This window comes from Aquarana catesbeiana, linkage group LG02, assembly GCF_042186555.1.
Source record: "Aquarana catesbeiana isolate 2022-GZ linkage group LG02, ASM4218655v1, whole genome shotgun sequence".
In the NCBI taxonomy this organism is placed as follows: Eukaryota; Metazoa; Chordata; class Amphibia; order Anura; family Ranidae; genus Aquarana; species Aquarana catesbeiana.
Genome location: NC_133325.1, coordinates 29,960,699 through 29,979,718, shown reverse-complemented (window position 1 = coordinate 29,979,718; position 19,020 = coordinate 29,960,699). Strand labels below are relative to the sequence as shown.

General features: G+C 44.3%; 1 protein-coding gene across 5 annotated transcripts in view; it reads right to left on the bottom strand.

Annotated features, from left to right (window-relative positions):
- Positions 1-7,538: 7,538 nt before the first annotated feature.
- Positions 7,539-19,020, bottom strand: part of LOC141126752 (ecto-ADP-ribosyltransferase 5-like) — a 102,565-nt gene continuing 91,083 nt past the window's right edge. For 4 of the 5 annotated variants that reach the window (XM_073612722.1, XM_073612721.1, XM_073612726.1 and 1 more), the window contains 2 exons: positions 14,181-14,213; positions 7,539-8,286 (listed from right to left, as the gene is read on the bottom strand). In XM_073612722.1, coding sequence (XP_073468823.1) covers positions 8,195-8,286; positions 14,181-14,213 — 125 coding nt within the window. In that variant the 3' untranslated portion in view covers positions 7,539-8,194. Of the gene's footprint in view, positions 8,287-10,121; positions 10,173-14,180; positions 14,214-19,020 lie in introns of all 5 variants that reach the window. The other variant, XM_073612725.1, reaches the window with a different exon arrangement.

The window sequence follows — 19,020 nt, the reverse complement described above, 5'->3', positions numbered from 1 at the left end:
TGATATATTGCTCACACAGGCCATGGGCATATGTGGAATTGCACCCCAAAATACATTTAGCTGCTTCTTCTGAGTATGGGGATACCACATGTGTGGGACTTTTTGGGAGCCTAGCCGCATACGGGGCCCCGAAAACCAATCACTGCCTTCAGGATTTCTAAGGGCGTACATTTTTGATTTTACTCCTCACTACCTATCACAGTTTTGAAGGCCATAAAATGCCCAGATGGCACAAACCCCCCCCCAAATGACCCCATTTTGGAAAGTAGACACGCCAAGCTATTTGCTGAGAGGCATGTTGAGTCCATGGAATATTTTATATTTTGACACAAGTTGCGGGAAAGTGACAATTTATTTATTTTTTTTTTTTTTTTTGCACAAAGTTGTCACTAAATGATATATTGCTCACACAGGTCATGGGCATATGTGGAATTGCACCCCAAAATACATTCTGCTGCTTCTCTTGAGTACGGGGATACCACATGTGTGGGACTTTTTAGGAGCCTAGCCGCGTACGGGACCCCGAAAACCAATCACCGCCTTCAGGATTTCTAAGGGTGTACATTTTTGATTTCACTCTTCACTGCCTATCACAGTTTCGGAGGCCATGGAATGCCCAGGTGGCACAAACCCCCCCCAAATGACCCCATTTTGGAAAGTAGACACCCCAAGCTATTTGCTGAGAGGCATGGTGAGTATTTTGCAGCTCTCATTTGTTTTTGAAAATGAAGAAAGACAAAAAAAAAAATTTTTTTTTTCTTTTTTTAATTTTCAAAACTTTGTGACAAAAAGTGAGGTCTGCAAAATACTCACTATACCTCTCAGCAAATAGCTTGGGGTGTCTACTTTCCAAAATGGGGTCATTTGGGGGGGGTTTGTGCCACCTGGGCATTCCATGGCCTCCGAGACTGTGATAGGCAGTGAAGAGTGAAATCAAAAATTTACGCCCTTAGAAAGCCTGAAGGCGGTGCTTGGTTTTCGGGGTCCCATACGTGGCTAGGCTCCCAAAAAGTCTCACACATGTGGTATCCCCGTACTCAGGAGAAGCAACAGAATGTATTTTGGGGTGTAATTTCACATATTCCCATGGCATGTTTGAGCAATATATCATTTAGTGACAACTTTGTGCAAAAAAAAAAAAAAATAATAATAATTTGTCTCTTTCCCGCAACTTGTGTCACAATATAAAATATTCCATGGACTCGACATGCCTCTCAGCAAATAGCTTGGGGTGTCTACTTTCCAAAATGGGGTCATTTGGGGGGGTTTGAACTGTCCTGGCATTTTATGCACAACATTTAGAAGCTTATGTCACACATCACCCACTCTTCTAACCACTTGAAGACAAAGCCCTTTCTGACACTTTTTGATTACATGAAAAAATAATTTTTTTTTGCAAGAAAATTACTTTGAACCCCCACACATTATATATTTTTTTAAAGCAAATGCCCTACAGATTAAAATGGTGGGTGTTTAATTTTTTTTTTTCACACAGTATTTGCGCAGCGATTTTTCAAACGCATTTTTTGGGGAAAAAACACACTTTTTTACATTTTAATGCACTAAAACACACTATATTGCCCAAATGTTTGATGAAATAAAAAAGATGATCTTAGGCCGAGTACATGGATACCAAACATGACATGCTTTACAATTGCGCACAAACGTGCAGTGACAACAAAATAAATACATTTTTAAAAGCCTTTAAAAGCCTTTACAGGTTACCACTTTAGATTTACAGAGGAGGTCTACTGCTAAAATTACTGCCCTCGATCTGACCGTCGTGGTGATACCTCACATGTATGGTGCAATTGCTGTTTACATTTGACGCCAGACCGACGCTTGCGTTCGCCTTAGCGCGAGAGCAGGGGGGACAGGGGTGCTTTTTTTTTTTTTTTTTTTTCTTTATTATTTTTTTGCTTTTTTATCTTATTTTAAAACTGTTCCTTTCATTTTTTTTTTTTTTAATCATTTTTATTGTTATCTCAGGGAATGTAAATATCCCCTATGATAGCAATAGGTAGTGACAGGTACTCTTTTTTGAAAAAATTGGGGTCTATTAGACCCTAGATTTCTCCTCTGCCCTCAAAGCATCTGACCACACCAAGATAGGTATGATAAAATGCTTTCCCAATTTCCCAATGGCGCTATTTACATCCGGCGAAATCTAAGTCATAAAATGCTCGTAGCTTCCGGTTTCTTAGGCCATAGAGATGTTTGGAGCCACTCTGGTCTCTGATCAGCTCTATGGTCAGCTGGCTGAATCACCGGCTGCATTCTCAGGTTCCCTGTTGAGACAGGAGAGCCAGAGAAAAACACGGAAGACGGTGGGGGGGGGGGGCATTCTCTCCCACTGCTTGTAAAAGCAGTCTCGAGGCTAATTAGCCGCTAGGATTGCTTCTACATGAAAGCCGACCGCTGGCTGAAAAGAATGATACCAAGATGATACCTAAACCTGCAAGCATCATTCTGGTATAACCACTCAAAGTCGTGAATGCTGTACCTGAAGACAAAAATATGGTTAACAATAAAGCACAGTAAACGGTAAAGTATAAAAAATTGCAGACCTGAAAAGCAAACATGATAAAACATAATAACAATAAAACATTGCAGAATAGAATACAGTAAAAAAGAGCAGAACAATAGAGAGAATAGAGAAAGAGAGAATAGAGAGAGAACAATAAAACGACAACTATTATTTTTTATTTTATATTTTTGTTTGTGTTTTTTTTTACACTTTTTTTGTAACTGTAACTTTTATAACTGTAACCGGTTCCAGGTTCGGGTCTCTCAAAATGCAATGGCATCTTGGGAGACCCTGTGAAAGTGTGCCTAGTCTGTGGAATGCTGTACCCTACGCTAATACTCAGCTAGTGAATGGTAGCGTTCAAAACATTCACCAATGCAAAGACCAGGATTGTCAGGACAGGAGGGACAATAATAGTGGGTGTCACGCCTATATCCGCGCTTGCTGCAGACACAACATCTTTTTTGGGGGGGTTCGTTGGGTAGGGGTACTCGGGAGGACATAAAAATGCCTCTCATGCAGCCGACTGCATTTGGTTGGGGATGTGAATGGGGGAAGTACGGGCGCTGCAGAAGTGGTGGGTTCCCAATTAGGATTGGCGAATGCAGCAGGAAGGGCACTATGGGCATGACGGGCCTGTGTTTGTCTTCTTGGTGGCAGCGGGACACTATTTGTGCTTGCCACCTCACCAGCTTGAACTGCACTTATGGGACTCGCCACGTCACCAAGTGTTACTGCAGTGCTGGTTTGACTACGACCGGGGTGTACTAGGCCGCTGGCGCTTGCCAGTTCACCAAAACGCTACCAAAAAAACTGTTAACGATCGCAAGGATCAGGCCTGACTCTGCGAACGCTGCAGTTATGCATTTAGTGTTTTGTAAGTGACAGTGATCGATCGATACTGCACTTGGGAGGGCTGGGCTGGGCCGGGCGGAGGGGCAAAACGCAGGTGCTAGCAGGTATCTGGGCTGATCCCGCTAACACTGCGTTTTTGGGAACCCTAAACTGCTGGGGACGCCAGTATAGATCTGATCGGATCAGATATTGATCAGTTCAGATACTATACCACTAAGGGAGGTGTACAGTGCGTGCGTGGGTGTTAGCGCTACTGGCACTAACCTGACGCTGCCTGGGGCTGGTGCTTGCCAGTTCACCAAAACGCTACAAAAATAATTGTTAGCGATCGCAGGGATCAGGCCTGACTCTGCGAACGCTGCAGTTATGCGTTTAGTGTTTTGTAAGTGACAGTGATCGATCGATACTGCACTTGGGTGGGCTGGGCTGGGCCGGGCGGAGGGGTAAAACGCAGTTGCTAGCAGGTATCTGGGTTGATCCCGCTAACACTGCGTTTTTGGGAACCCTAAACTGCTGGGGACGCTAGTATAGATCTGATCGGATCAGATATTGATGCGTTCAGATACTATACCACTAAGGGAGGTGTACGGTGCGTGGGTGTTAGCGGTACTGGCACTAACCTGACGCTGCCTGGGGCTGGTGCTTGCCATTTCACCAAAATGCTACCAAAAAAACTGTTAGCGATCGCAGGGATCAGGCCTGACTCTGCGAACGCTGCAGTTATGCGTTTAGTGTTTTGTAAGTGACAGTGATCGATCGATACTGCACTTGGGTGGGCTGGGCCGAGCTGGGCGGAGGGGCAAAACGCAGGTGCTAGCAGGTATCTGGGCTGATCCCGCTAACACTGTGTTTTTGGGAACCCTAAACTGCTGGGGGCGCTAGTATAGATCTGATCGGATCAGATATTGATCCGTTCAGATACTATACCACTAAGGGAGGCGTATGCTGCGTGCGTGGGTGTTAGCGGTACTGGCGCTTATCTGACGCTGCCTGGGGCGACGCATATCACCGCCGGGCGATCAGGGGGCTAAATCTTTATTCGGTAATAAACGGCGGGTGCCCTGACACTATAAAAAATAAACAAACTAACCAGCGTCACCCGTAACGGTTATACAGTGATCAGTGGTGAAAGGGTTAACTAGGGGGCAATCAAGGGGTTAAAACATTTATTAGATAGTATATGGGGGTCCCTGTCGCTATAAAACTCTGACGGCGAACCTAAATATTTACGTCCCTAACTAGCATCACCAGCGACACTAATACAGCGATCAGAAAAATGATCGCTTAGCGACACTGGTGACAGGGGGTGATCAAGGGGTTAAAACTTTATTAGGGGGGGTTAGGGGGGTACCCTAGACCTACAGGGGGCCTAACACTCACTGCCCTGACACTGTAACTGTCACAAACTGACACCAATACAGTAATCAGAAAAAAAAAAAAAAAAAAACCTGCTTGGTGTCAGTTTGTGACGGGGGGGGGGGTGATTGGGGGGGGATCGGGGGGCGATCGGGGGGGGGATCGGGGTGTTTAGTGTGCCTGGCATGTTCTACTGTGTGTAGTGTGTTGGTGCACTTACATTGCAGTCTTCTCTCCTCGGCCCGGAACGGAAAATACCGAGCCGAGGAGAGATGACATCATTTCCTCTGCCTCTGTGTACAATACAGAGGCAGGGAAATGATCCTATTGGCTGAGAGCGATCGCGAGGGGGGGGCCACGAATGGATGGCCTCCCCCTCACCTCCGATCGCCGGGGGAGATTTGCCGACCGCCGCAGGCACCGGGGGGGGGGTCCGATCGGACCCCCCACCCGCGGGCAGGCAAGGACGTACATACACGTCTTTTGCCTGCCCGTGCCGCTCTGTCGACGTATATAGTCGTGCGGCGGTCGGCAAGTGGTTAAAGTAAAAAAAAAAAAGTGAAATATTCCTTTAAATATCGTACCTGGGGGGTGTCTATAGTATGCCTGTAAAGTTGCGCGTGTTTCCCGTGCTTAGAACAGTCCCTGCACTAAATGTCATTTTTAAAGGAAAAAAAGTCATTTAAATGCCCCTGAGCGTGGCATACATCTAAAAAATGGTACGCAGAATCTGCCATTCTCATGGAGCCGATACATTGAATTCTATGATCTCCTAGAAGCAATACATTTTTGCTTTGATGTTGCTACTTGCACTATAAGATCACCACAAAACATCCTGATTCTCCTCAGTCTGCATCTTCCCTCCTCCATAAAAAGACCAAGACGTTCTGTAAGTAGTATCAGTGGCTGCCATTGGGACATTTCCTCACCCAGATAAAACTTTTCCGCCACTTCAACACAGCCATCAACACTAGAAACAGATAACTCCACCACAATGGCAACCACAGGCTTGAAGGTGGGGCCCCTCTTAGGTGCCTTGCACAAAGTGTATAATGCAATATCCTTTATATAAGTCTTGAGCAATTTTGTTGAAGAAACAGACAAATAGGTCGTTGGCAATGATATACCTAAATGCAATGCAAAATTATACAGCCTTGGTATTAACCAGATGTGTTACCAGAGGACAGCTTCAGTTAATGGAGGTAGTGTCCCTTCATGAAATATGTACTGGGAGCTCCATGCCTCCGTACCAATCACCAGAGTGTAGGCCCCCTCTGGCGGGAAAGCACCTGACCGGGAACACTTACAGAATGCAACAGTGATGTGTAGCAGGGCAGGTCTTGGATATGCCTACAGCATCTGAGGGGTGGGATGTCACCTGGCTGGTTTGTGCACAAATGGGGATGCCTCCAGGAAGGTTGGCTTGTCCCTATCTATTCCCTACTCATCTGGAATCTCTCCCCACATCTAATCACTGTCCCTGACAGACGGGTTACCTGTGTCCACACTACCTACGCACGAAATGCACGTCAAGTCTCAGAGTCATGGTCTTAAATAGACTCTGCCTGACCCAAGATTGCCACCAGAGTCACATGGGAAGGCAGCATCCAATCGGATAGCTTCCTCAGTGATCCAGGAAACCATAGAGGAACCATTTTCCTTTTGACTTCCTCTCCCTCTTCAAAGCCACTGCGGTTGAGTGCAACCTGCAGTAGAGAAAGTAGACCGCACCTTCCTACAACTGCCCTGACCTCAGCTTGTCTTGGAATAACGCTACCAACTACTGCCTGTCCTGACCACTACCAGCCTTTGGACATTCATAAGAACTCGCTTCTGCAGCACTACAGCTCCAGCCTGATCTGCCTCAAGACTACAGGTACTGTATCCTTTACCTTCACGCAGTCCCAGTGCCATCAAGCTATGAACTATAGCAGTGGTCTCCAAACTGTGGCCCTGGGGCCGGATGCGGCCCTTTGCTTGCACCTGTCTGACCCTTAAGGAACTATTCCTGCCACTGATACAAGGCACTATTTCCCCCACTGACACCAACAATGGGGCACTATTGCTCCACTAATGCTAATGATGAAGCACTATTCCTCCCACTGATACCAATGATGGGGCACTATTCTTCCCACTGATACCAATGATGGGACACTATTCTTCCCACTGATACCAATGATAGGGCACTATTCCTCCCACTGACACCAATGATGGGGCACTATTTCTCCCAGTGATAACAATGATGGGGCATTGTTTACTCCCAGGGCATTTTCTACTGACACTGGCCAAAGTCCACCCCCCCAATGTCTGAAGGACAGTAAACTGTCACAAGTGATTGAAAAATGACAAAAAAAATTACAGAAAGTTGTCACTAAATGATATATTGCTCAAACATGCCATGGGCATATGTGAAATTACACCCCAAAATACATTCTGCTGCTTCTCCTGAGTACGGGGATACCACATGTGTGAGACTTTTTGGGAGCCTAGCCGTGTACGGGACCCCGAAAACCAATCACCGCCTTCAGGCTTTCTAAGGGTGTAAATCTTTGATTTCGCTCCTCACTACCTATCACAGTCTCGGAGGCCATGAATTGATCAGACAGCACAACCCCCCCCTCAAATCACCCCATTTTGGAAAGTAGACACCCCAAGCTATTTGCTGAGAGGCATGTTGAGTATTTGGCAATAACTGCTCTTAGAAATTCCAGGCAACAATCACTAGAGCACATGTAGAGAGGACATGGCTGCAAAGAGGCTGGAGCAGATCAGCAGTACTAAGATGTAACAGTGGATGAACTTGAGGTGGAAACAGGTTTTTATTTTAAAAATAAATGCAATTGCTTATGATACAAGAAGGAGCAAACTAAATGTCATCCAGTCATGGTTCACATTGCATTAAAAATTAATTAAATCACAGAATTGTTTTCATTAAGAAAAGCTGCTAAAATCACTTAAAAGAAAATGTACCTTTATATTGATTACCCATATTTCCATCTCTGCAGCAACATTATAACTATAATTAAAGCTGAAATCCAATAGCTAACAAAATGTTATCCATCACACCACTTATGTATTTGCTGAAAAATCATAGAATGTACTTTTCACCAGTTGTAGATGTGGATGTGCTACACTCATCCAGAGAATCTCATGGAGGTACACAGGGCGTGTGTAGTACGTCCTGTCCTTCTGCATGCTGTCCCTCCCCCTTTCTTACAATTGCCAGCAATTCCCAACTGTCAAAATGACAGCCAAGTGTTGCTGTATAAATACAGTAGCTATTAGACTTCATGGCCATGGAGGGGCTGTACAGCATGCATAGTGACAGTCCTGGGAATAGAATGTAGCAAATCTGTCCTCAAAACAGTCATCATTCATTTGCATTATATGTTTATTCAGTCCAAATCAATTTCTTCATCCGCACTGCATTTCAACTCCAAATTCCAAAGTGTAGCTTCAGTTAATCAGGCCAAATGATGTGAGGGCAATGCTAAACCCGACCAGCAGGGGCGCTGTGATTTCATTTCTGTTCTTTAGTGTTGCTGGGGCTGAAAGACAAAATGTATAACAAAATAAAAAAACAGGAAAATGGAAATCTACACAGATAGGGGCAGTGCGGCGATCGGCGGTGCGCCATCTGCATCACAGATCATGGTAAAGAGCCTATGACGTAGGCTCTTTACCATGTGATCACCTGTGTCCAATCACACTTGATCACAGGGTAAACGGGCAAATGCCAGTTATCGGCATTCCTCTCCTCACACTAGGGTTGCCACCTGTCCAGGATTCACCCAGACTGTCCAGGTTTTGAATCATGTGTCCGGGTTTCAGTCCCCCTGAAACTCGGACACATTATTTAGACAAGAACAGGACCTGACAGGAGGGCGAGGGGGCACTATGCTGCATTATTATTCTCTTTGGAGCGCCCAAAGGTGTCCCAGGTCTGTTATCCTATAGTGTATATACTAAAACATTTTTTTTAAAAAGATGCTAAAGTGTTCGAGTTTGGCTTAAAGAAAAAGTGGCATCCCTACCTCACACTGACAGTGTGTGAGGAGAAGAGAGCCAGTAAGAAGCATTCCTCAGCGGGGACATCTGCACTGACAATCAGGGCACTGATCATCAGTGTCCTGGTGATCAGTGCAGCCCCAACAGTGCCCACCAGTGTTGACAATCAGTGCCTACTATCAGCCTGGGTTCACATGTGTGCGAACACAGACATCGCATGTGATTCGCACCTGCACTGCAGTGCCGATCACAGTTGTATTGTTGAACTTGCATTGGATTAGCAGGAAAATAGTGCAGGGACTTTTTTTATCCCGCACTGGAATCCCATGGGTGTTCTCACCCATTCGATCTGATTCCTGTGCGGGTTCACAGTTCGCACTGCGATCTGTGAACTGATCTGGGGTTGTCATTACCATTGTATTAACACCCGTATCGGTTCGCAGAGGGCAATGTGAACCGCCTGCGGGAGAGATGCGATGCGGAAACCGGCGCTGTAATTGCGCTGGTCCTTGCATTGCTACAGTGTGAACCCAAGGCTCAGTGTCCATAAGTGCTGCATATCAGTGCCCATCAGTGTTGCATATCAGTGCCTCTTCATCAGTGCCCATCAGTGCCAACTCATCAGTGCCTGTCAGTGCCAGTTCATCAGTGCCCATCAGTGCCAACTCATCAGTGCCTGTCAGTGCCAACTCATAGCGCACATCAGTTAAAGAGAAAAATTACTTATTTACTAAATTTTATAACAGAAACTAATAAAAAATGTTTTTGTTTTGTTTTTTTTTTCTATTTTCGGTTTGTTTTTGTTTGTTTAGCAAAAAAAAAAAAAAAACAGTGCTGATTAATTACCACCAAAAGAAAGTTCTATCTGTCTCAAAAAAATTATAAAAATGTCATATGGGTGCAGCGCTGTATGACCACGCAATTGTCATTCAAAGTGTCAAAGCGCCGAAAGCTGAAAATTGGCCTGGGCAGGAAGGGGGTGAGAGTGCCCGGTAGGCAAGTGGTTAAAATCAGCCTTTATGGGATTGGTGGTCATTTTGTATGGCCCGGGTATAATACAGGGGTGTTACTAGAACTTTACAAGACCTGGGGCCACCTTTTGGGCACCCGAACTGGAGCAGTAATGTTACGCGCACAGCGAACATTGGGTGTTGGCCGAAACTGCGTTGAACAGTGAATGGGCTTTAAAGAGCGCGGCTTATTGAATCCAACCTTTGTGAACGAAGAGAGGCTTTGATTGCTGTGCCACAAGAAATAGTCTCACAGATATGCACACACATCAGCATTATTGTTTTTAATAATGAAATGCTACCATTGCATATGACTTTATGTGCACTGAAAATAAACAGAAAGCTAACTCTTTGTCTGAGCCTACCTTAAAGAAGACCTTCCTTAAAATAGTCAGGGACTGATTAGCAACCAGAAACTGTGGAGACAATGAACACTTTGGTCAGAAATGTGTAATGTACAATAGTGTATAGTGTTTATAGTGCAGGAGTCTGTTAACCAACATCATCGATTTGCAGTGGTCACCTACTGGCATCATCCAGGTATGAAAATTTTAACTTGGCGATTCCCTCTAATGCAGAAGTGATTCGGGTGGCGGCAGGGGGGTGGCGGAAGGGGGGTTCCAACCCCCACCCCCTTTCCCAGGTTCTGCCATCTCGATTGGTGGAGATGGCTGCACAGAACAGAGAGAGAGAGAGAGAGGGGACCTGACGTCGTTCCTCCCACTCCCCCCCCTGTAGTGTGTTTCTGCAAAACTGAAATCACGCTAAAAAAATTCATAGGTGTGAACCAGACCTAAATTTTGATTCACCAGACCTCCTGTGTACCTCTAAGCTATAAAGGCATTTAAAGCGTCACCTATGGAGAATTTTCTGTGCCGTAGTTTGCCGCCATTCCACGGGCGGGCGCAATTTTAAAGCATGACATTTTATGGATCTATTTATTGGGCATAACATCATAACATCGGAGGATCGAGCCGCCGAGATACATAGCCGAGTGTACTCGGCTCGGGTCCGTTCACAGTCACGCCCAGTCCAGCCCTACAATGGACATGACAGGGACTGGGCGTGACTGTGAGCGGAGCCGAGCCGAGTACACTCTGCTCCGCTCAGGACTGCGAGATGACCCGAGAGCCACCGAGAGGACCCGAGAGCCGCTGAGATACAAAGGACATCCAGCTCTGTATCTCGGCGGCGCAATTTTTAAACTGGAAGACTGCAATGACAAGGCTACACTGACACTTGACAAGGATGCAGATGTACACTGATGATGCTGCATTGATGGGCATTTAAAAGTATTTTCCTTAACCGCTTGCCGACCGCCTCACGCAGATATACTGCGGCAGAAGGGCTCGTGCAGGCAGAATCACGTAGAATTACGTACCTATACGTTCCCCTTTAAGAGGCGGCCAGCGGGCGCGCGCCGACAGCAAGCTCCGTGAGTCGGGTTGCGGGTCCCGCGGACCCGATCGCTGCGGGGATACCCGCGATCGCCTCAAGGGGAGGAAGAACGGGGAGATGCTAATGTAAACAAGCATCTCCCCATTCTGCCTAGTGACAGTGTCACTGATCTCTGCTCCCTGTGATGGGAGCAGAGATCAGTGACATGTCACACACAGCCATGCCCCTCACAGTTAGAAACACGCCCCTAGGACACACTTAACCCCTACACTGCCACCTAGTGGTTTTACCCCTTCACTGCCAGTGTTATTTACACAGGAATCAGTGCATTTGTATAGCAATGATTGCTGTATAAATGACAATGGTTCCAAAAACGTGTCAAAAATGTCCGATGTGTCGCCATAATGTTGCAGTCACAATAAAAATCGCTGATCACCGCTATTTAAAAAAAAATAAATTAAAAATGCCATAAAACTATCCCCTATTTTGTAAACGCTATAACTTTTGTGCAAACCAATGAATAATCACTTATTGCGATTTTTTTTTTTTACCAAAAATATGTAGAAGAATACGTATTGGCCTAAACTGAGGAAAAAAAATATATATATTTTTGGGGGATATTTATTATAGCAAAAAGTAAAAAATAATGCGTTTTTTTCAAAATTGTCGCTCTTTTTTTGTTTATAGCGCAAAAAATAAAAAGCGCAGGGGTGATCAAATACCACCAAAAGAAAGCTCTATTTGTGGGAAAAAAAGGACATCAGTTTTGTTTGGGAGCCACGTCGCACGACCGCACATTGTTTTTTAATTTTTGTTTTTAAATGTTTTTCGTTTTTTTTTTCATTGTTATATGATGACGCTGTAGAGTACTGCACTGGTGACAGTAAGTAAAAAAAAAAAAAAAAAAGTAATTTCTTAATTTCCCCAAAAATTAAAACTCACCAAGCTTCTTATTAAAAAGACCTTTGACTGTCTACATTCCAAAAAGGGGCATTTTAGGAAATATTTTGCACTGTCCTGACATTTTTGGGCCTCAAGAAAAGATAAGCCATCAGGGCTGATCAATTTTCAAATATATCCCATAGTTTGTGGACTCTATAACTTTCTTACAGACTAAATAATATCCACTGATTTGGGTTATTGTCACCAAAGAAATGGAGCAGAATACATTTGGCCTAAATTTATGAAGAAAGATTATTTATTTGCAAAATTGTATAGCAGAAACAAAGAAAAATGCAGTCTTTCTTTTTTTTTTCATTCCGTCACGGCCATCTTGGTACACCCCACACTCGTCCACAGTAAGCCTACAGTCTGAAGTCGGCAAGCGGACATCTTTTTACACCCACCGAAATCTTGCATTTCACAAGAAAAATTTTAAAAGCAGCGGTCTTCTGTCAGATTAGCAAACGTGTGAGATCAGCAACTGCTTTTAAAATTCAACATCAAAACAGTGTCACAGACTTCTAAGCAGGGCCATCTTAATTGCATCATGGGCCCCTGGGCAAAGTAATGCACTGGGGCCCCTACAATGGAGATAGCGCAGGTAAACAGACATCAAGTAGATAGGAGGCAGACAAGCGGAGCTTCCCCTTTTGGGTGGAGCTCCGCTTTAACTACATGAACAATCATTCTGTACAGCAAAAAACAGTAGGAAAATACTACATACATAAAGTAACAAAGCTGTCCTCTACATATAATATATTTGCTAGAATGATGCTCAGGACAGTTGTAGCAAGTATAGACACGGCCACCAATAGAAATCATGAGGCACCATCCAGCCTGACAGGGCCTCAGATACCCCCAACATTGTAACCCCCTCTACATCTTATATACATCCAGCACTCCCAACTCCCCCATACACCCTTGATATCCCCCAGCACCATTATTCCATCCATGTAGTACCCCCCTTTCCAGTGGAGATACAGTGCATGTGAACTTTTGGCTATGTGCCCACCTCCAGCACTGTGACTCAATCAATATACCAATCAAGTCATGCAGGCAGAAGGAGGGGTGGAGGAGGAAGCATCCCTCCGGCATTCCAAGCCCTTTGGTGCAAACAGTGCTGGACAGCTGGGCTCACCATGACACCATCCACAGTGCCACTTCTGCAGGCGGGCTCTCAGTGCTGCCAACTCAGCAGCTCCCACTCCAGCTCCTAACCCACGGTCTCTGAGTCCCGAGCATTCAAGCTGCATGGGGCAGGGTCAAAGCATCACTGGCGCTCCAACCCTGTCCCTCCCTGCTGGATGTGAAATAGGTATCGTTCTGCACAGCACGGCGCACCGCTGCCAGCCCGCATCCCCTGTGTATCCATCACTCTGAGTGCCATCATGGAGCCCCCAATTTCCAGGCAGCGTGGGCTCAAGGAGCAGCTTCTTTGGAGAAAGTACAGGGGCCCCCATGCAGCTGGGTCCCCTGGGCAGTGCCCAAGTGTGCCCTCTCATTAAGACGGCCCTGCTTCTAAATACTGCATTTCACTATATAAGCTCAGTTTAGTGGTAAAAATAAGTGTGAAATACAAGACTTGGGTGGATGTAAAAAGATGTCTGCTTGGCGACTTCAGAATGTAGGCTTAATGTGGATGAGTGCGAGGTGTACCAAGATGGCCGTGATGGAATGTCACTTCCATTACGAAATCTGACGGGTCGCCTAATCTGAGGGACCAGAGGTACTAATCTGACCTATTCTAACCTTTCCAGCAGCCTGTGTGTTGAAGTACCACCACATTACTGCACTGCAGGTATTCCACATCTCCAGGTGTGTGGCTACCTGCTCCTTTTACTGGATGCAATGGTTTCTCTTGCTGACTTGTATGTTAAAGACATTAGAGATGATGGAAGGAACCATACTTTGCTGAGCAAAAAAGAAACAAGGATCTCCCACTTCTGCCGTCCCAGGGATGGGTGCCACGCATATCTTCTATTCTCCAAATCACAAAATTGTGTTTCACATTCCCGCCAGCAACCTCAGGTGTGATACACGATGGGCAAAGCCTATTTCTAATTCCAAAGAAAGGGCGTTCTTACCTGAATTGTATGTGCAGTTCTGTCTCTTAATGCCTGGAAAGACAAAACATGAGCAAGTGAGAGAGAAATTAAAAAAAATATATGCAAAAATATATGCAAAAAAAAAAAAAAGTGTATATATATATATATATATATATATATATATATCGTATTTATCAGTGTATAACACACACTTTTTTCCCCTTAAAATGAGGTGAAAATCGTGGGTGTGTGTTATAAGCCGATCCCCCGCAGATCCCCCGCTGATTGTGAGCGGAGGATCGAGCCACCGAGATACATAGCCGAGTGTACTCGGCTCAGCTCCATTCACAGTATATATATATATTATATATATATATATATATATATATATATATATATATATATATATATATATATATATATATATATATATATATATAAATATATGAGTGATGGTTATCACCAATGTTAATTTTGTTACCGAAAACATTTTCATCATAGTTTTCATCAGCTGCATGTTTTGAGTGCCGAAAACAAAACGAAAACATTTTTTGAATTAAGTCAATTGATGAAAACTATGATGAAAATCAATTTTTTTGTCAATGAATGAAAACAGAACAAAAGTGTGAGGGAGGGACATTTACCCACCTAAACTTCTGTTTTCCTTGGAGCTCCGCCTGTCTGTAAAAGCTCCAACCCCCTATGGGCAAGCTGTGTTGGGTGAGAGGAGCAGGCTCCCATCAATTATTTCCTTTTCTTATGCCAGGGGTGTCCAAACTTTTTTCAAAGAGGGCCAGATTTGATGAAGTGAACATGCGTGAGGGCCGACCATTTTGCTTGGAATTCTTTGAACCATTAAAATTAAATGCAAATTAACTAATACACTGCCCAACAAGAATTCTCTCGCCTTTGTGGCTGTGTGTGGTGAAGAGTCTAAGGATGAGCTTGGGCGTGTTATTTTGATATACCGTATTTATCGGCGTGTAACACGTACCTTCACTTTAAGAGGGAAGTTTCAGGAAAAAAATGTCATTTTAAATGCAGTGAAGCAAAATAAGGGTCAGTGCCCATCAATGCAGCCTAATCAGTGCCCATCTGCAGCCTCGACATTGCCATGAATGCAGCCTCACCATTGCCTGGAATGCAGCCTCACCATTGCCATCAGTGCAGCCTGATCCATGCCTATCTGCAGCCTCAGAGGGGACAGGGAGGGGGGCGGGACGAGCGCCAACAGATTACATAGAGAATCTCCTGTTTACTCGGCGGCCTCTTTAATACAAAGTTCTGCCTCCTATGATATACTGAACAGTCCTCCAATGTCAGCCCAGGAGACGGGACTTCCTATTACAGACGCCACAGAGTAAACAGGAGATTCTCCTGTATGTAATCTGATGGCACTCGTCCCGTCCCCTCCCAGGAATAATAAATATGGTATATATCTTTTGTGGCCCCCCCAACGAATCCCTGAGTGCCACACGGTGCTTGGGGATATGTTGGGGGCCACAAAAGAGATTATATATATATATAATATATATATATATATATATATATATATATATATATATATATATATATATATACACACACACACACATATACAAATTACCTGTGGGGCCATATGAAACCGGAACACTGGCCGCAATTGGCCCGCGGGCTGGACTTTGGACATGCTTGTCTTATGCAGTGCCACACATTACACTCATTAGCGCTATCTCTTTGGCACCCTCTGCTGGCCTTTTCTAAATCAACAACACAATTCCATCCCCAGCCTGTAATAATAGCACATTTAAAATTTAAACATGTTTTGCACTGTTGCACTACCACATAAGAATAAGTAGGGGGCATCTACTACGCTGATGAAAGGAAAATAAATTAAGAAAAAGGCTTTTCTTATTTTTTCTCAGTATTTAATGTTGTTAATATATTTCAATAATATGTGCAATGGTATTACAGTCAATAGAGTTTACAGTTTATTGTTTTTTTTTTTTTTTTTATATTTTAAAGTTGCACTTCTGTTTTTCAAAATGCAATATTTTTGTTTGTTTATGAAACTTGGTTTTATTTCTGAAGACGTTCTATATCACAATGGCTAAATTTGTGTCTGTAGTGCATGTTCAACCCTTAATACCAGAAATAATAACGTGTTATTAGATTTTTACTCCAGGGGTATATAATGAGTTTGGTAATTCTAAAGAAATGTTTAAAGTGGAGATCCACCCTTTTTTTCAAGTTCATAGTTTCTCAATAGAGAGAGAGTATCACTGCTTCAGGTGGTTTATATCAAAGTAAAAGGCATCTCCTTCAGTCTAGAAGTCTTTCAGATCTGGAGGCTTGACCGATTCGGGGATCCCCCGAATTTTGACATTGTTATGCCTCGATCTGTCCTCTAAATCAGCCAGTTTTGTTTTAATGGTGGTAAGTTCATCATCCTTGTCGTTATGGGTGTCTACCAGGTCATTGAAGGTGGACGCAAACTCACCCATCTTTGATTCAGTCTACTGCTGCCACCTCTGATTTGAATTGCTGTGTGATTGCTAACATGTCAGCATGTAAGGTAGAATGCAGTGACACCAACATGTCTTTGAGCGTCGTGTCCAAGACCAGCTGGTTTTGTGTGGGGAAATCTATAACGGATTCCTGTAGTTCCCTGGTATCGTCTAGGGAGGATTCAAATCCACTGATGTCTGCTGTATCTGCAGAGGCTGAGGACATTTTCAACTTGCTTTTAGCAGGGCTAGATGATGCAGATGGAGGTGGTGGGTACTGACCTTGTCCCTGTGATTTGTTGCCGTATGTGTGGCTGGAACCTTGCCTCCCATTCTGTCCACTCTGTGTGCTGAGGCCGCGTGTCTCTCCTACATGTCTGCCGGCGCCATCTTGGACAGGGAGATGGCGCGGCTGTATTAGAAAGTCTGTCATCTTCCCTGGTCTCGTGGGTTCCTTTCTTTTGCGGGAAGGCATCCGGGAGTGAGTCCACTGTGGGTCCGGTGTATGGTGCTGTGAAACGAGGCTCTGGGTCATTGTTTTCCCCCGTCTAAGCCCAGGATACTGTGGAGCTAGGTTAGCATGCGACCATCGTCTCCGCTGGATAGCCACGCCCCCCTGTTGGAGAATGTTTTGTAGTATTCGTTATTAAATCCATCAGGTCCTGGGGCTTTGTGTAGTGGTAATGAGGCCGTAGCTTTAATAATTTCTGATGGAGTAAAGGGGATGAGAGAGCCTGTATCTGTTCTTGGGAGAGTGAGGGTAGCTGTAACTTGTTCAGGAAAGTTTCAATATCAGCATGTGAGGGAGGTGACGTGGTAGTAGAGGACGTGAGGTTGTATAATTTAGCATAGAAAGAGCCCAATTGATTAGCGATATCTTTAGGATTAGTACTGTATGTCAGGTACCACATTGATCAGTGAGGTAGGGAATTTTGGCTTGGGCTAATTTGCATTTTACTTGCTTGGCCAAGTATGCACCGGGTTTTTTGTTTTGTGAGTAAAATTGTAGACAAAGTTGTTCGAGGTGGAGATCGAAATTATTATGAAGGTGATCACTGAGGGATTGTTTTACCGAGCGTAGTTCAGAGATAAGGAGAGGTGTGGGTTGAGACTTGTTGGCCCTCTCAAGAGCGCGTATTTGCTCTAGTAGGTGATCCATCATAGCATTGTGTTGTTTTTCCTTATTTTGATGAGAAGCCCTCTAATGCAGGTTTTGTGAGTGTTCCAGAGCACAGCGGGGTTACTTACAGATTCAACATTAATACTGAAATCGTTTTCAATTTCAGATGCAATCTGTTTTTGATAGTGGGGACAAGAGATGAAAGAGGAGTTAAGTCTCTAGGTCGTTCCTTTTTGGACATGTTGGGCTGGGTATAGTTTTATTGAGATAGGGGCGTGGTCAGACCATGTTATAGTGCCAATTTTGGTTTCCTAAACTGCTTGGAGGGTATGTTAACAATCAAAAACAGATCTATCCAGGAGTACGTTTTTTGCGTGTGTTAATAGAAGGTGCCTCCTTTCAACACCATGGAGGCACCTCCAAGGGTCGTATAGGTCTTCTGAGTGCACGAGGGAGGAGAGAGCAGTAGAGCGTTTGCAAGAGGGGTTTGAGGAATCTAGGGTGGAGTCAGCTATTTGGTTAAAATTATATGATTAAGGAACCCTGCCTAAAAGGTTTCCGTTTCTCCATAACAGTCTTATAGAAGCATTTTTGTTTAGTATGTGGGGCATAAATATTGGCAATGGTGATAGTGCAGTTATTGATGGAAGCATTTAGAATTAGGTATCTGCCATCAGGATCAAGCTCGGAGTGAAGACGTTGGAAGGAGACCGAGGAGCGCACAGCTACAAGGACTCCTGCTTTCTTTTGAGTGGAATTCGCAAAAAAAACAGTGTGGGAACTCTTTATGAGAGCAGGCAGGGAATTTGCGAGAGGAAAAGTGTGTCTCTTGTATGCATAATATGTCAGAGTTGGGCCTCTTTCCAAAGTAAGCTTTGCTTAAACGGAGAGTTAAGGCCCTTAACATTGATGGATGTGATGGTAACAGACTTACATGAAAAACAAAAAAAAGACAATAGAAATACTAAGATCACATAACAATAGAGAACAGGATCATATCAATCCACAGTAGTTTTGCTGAAACTTGTAATAAACAGTATAGCTCAGACATGGGCGTCCTCAGAACTTTTTTCAGGGGGGCATCATTTTAAGGTCACCCATACTATGACCCTTTTCAACAATGTCATTATCACATTATCACTGTCAGAGACTGCAGATGTAGTACAGGAGATGGTCAGAGACTACAGACATGGCACAAGAGACGGTCAGAGACTGCAGACATGGCACAAAAGACTGTCAGAGACTGCGGACATGGCACAAGAGATTACCAGAG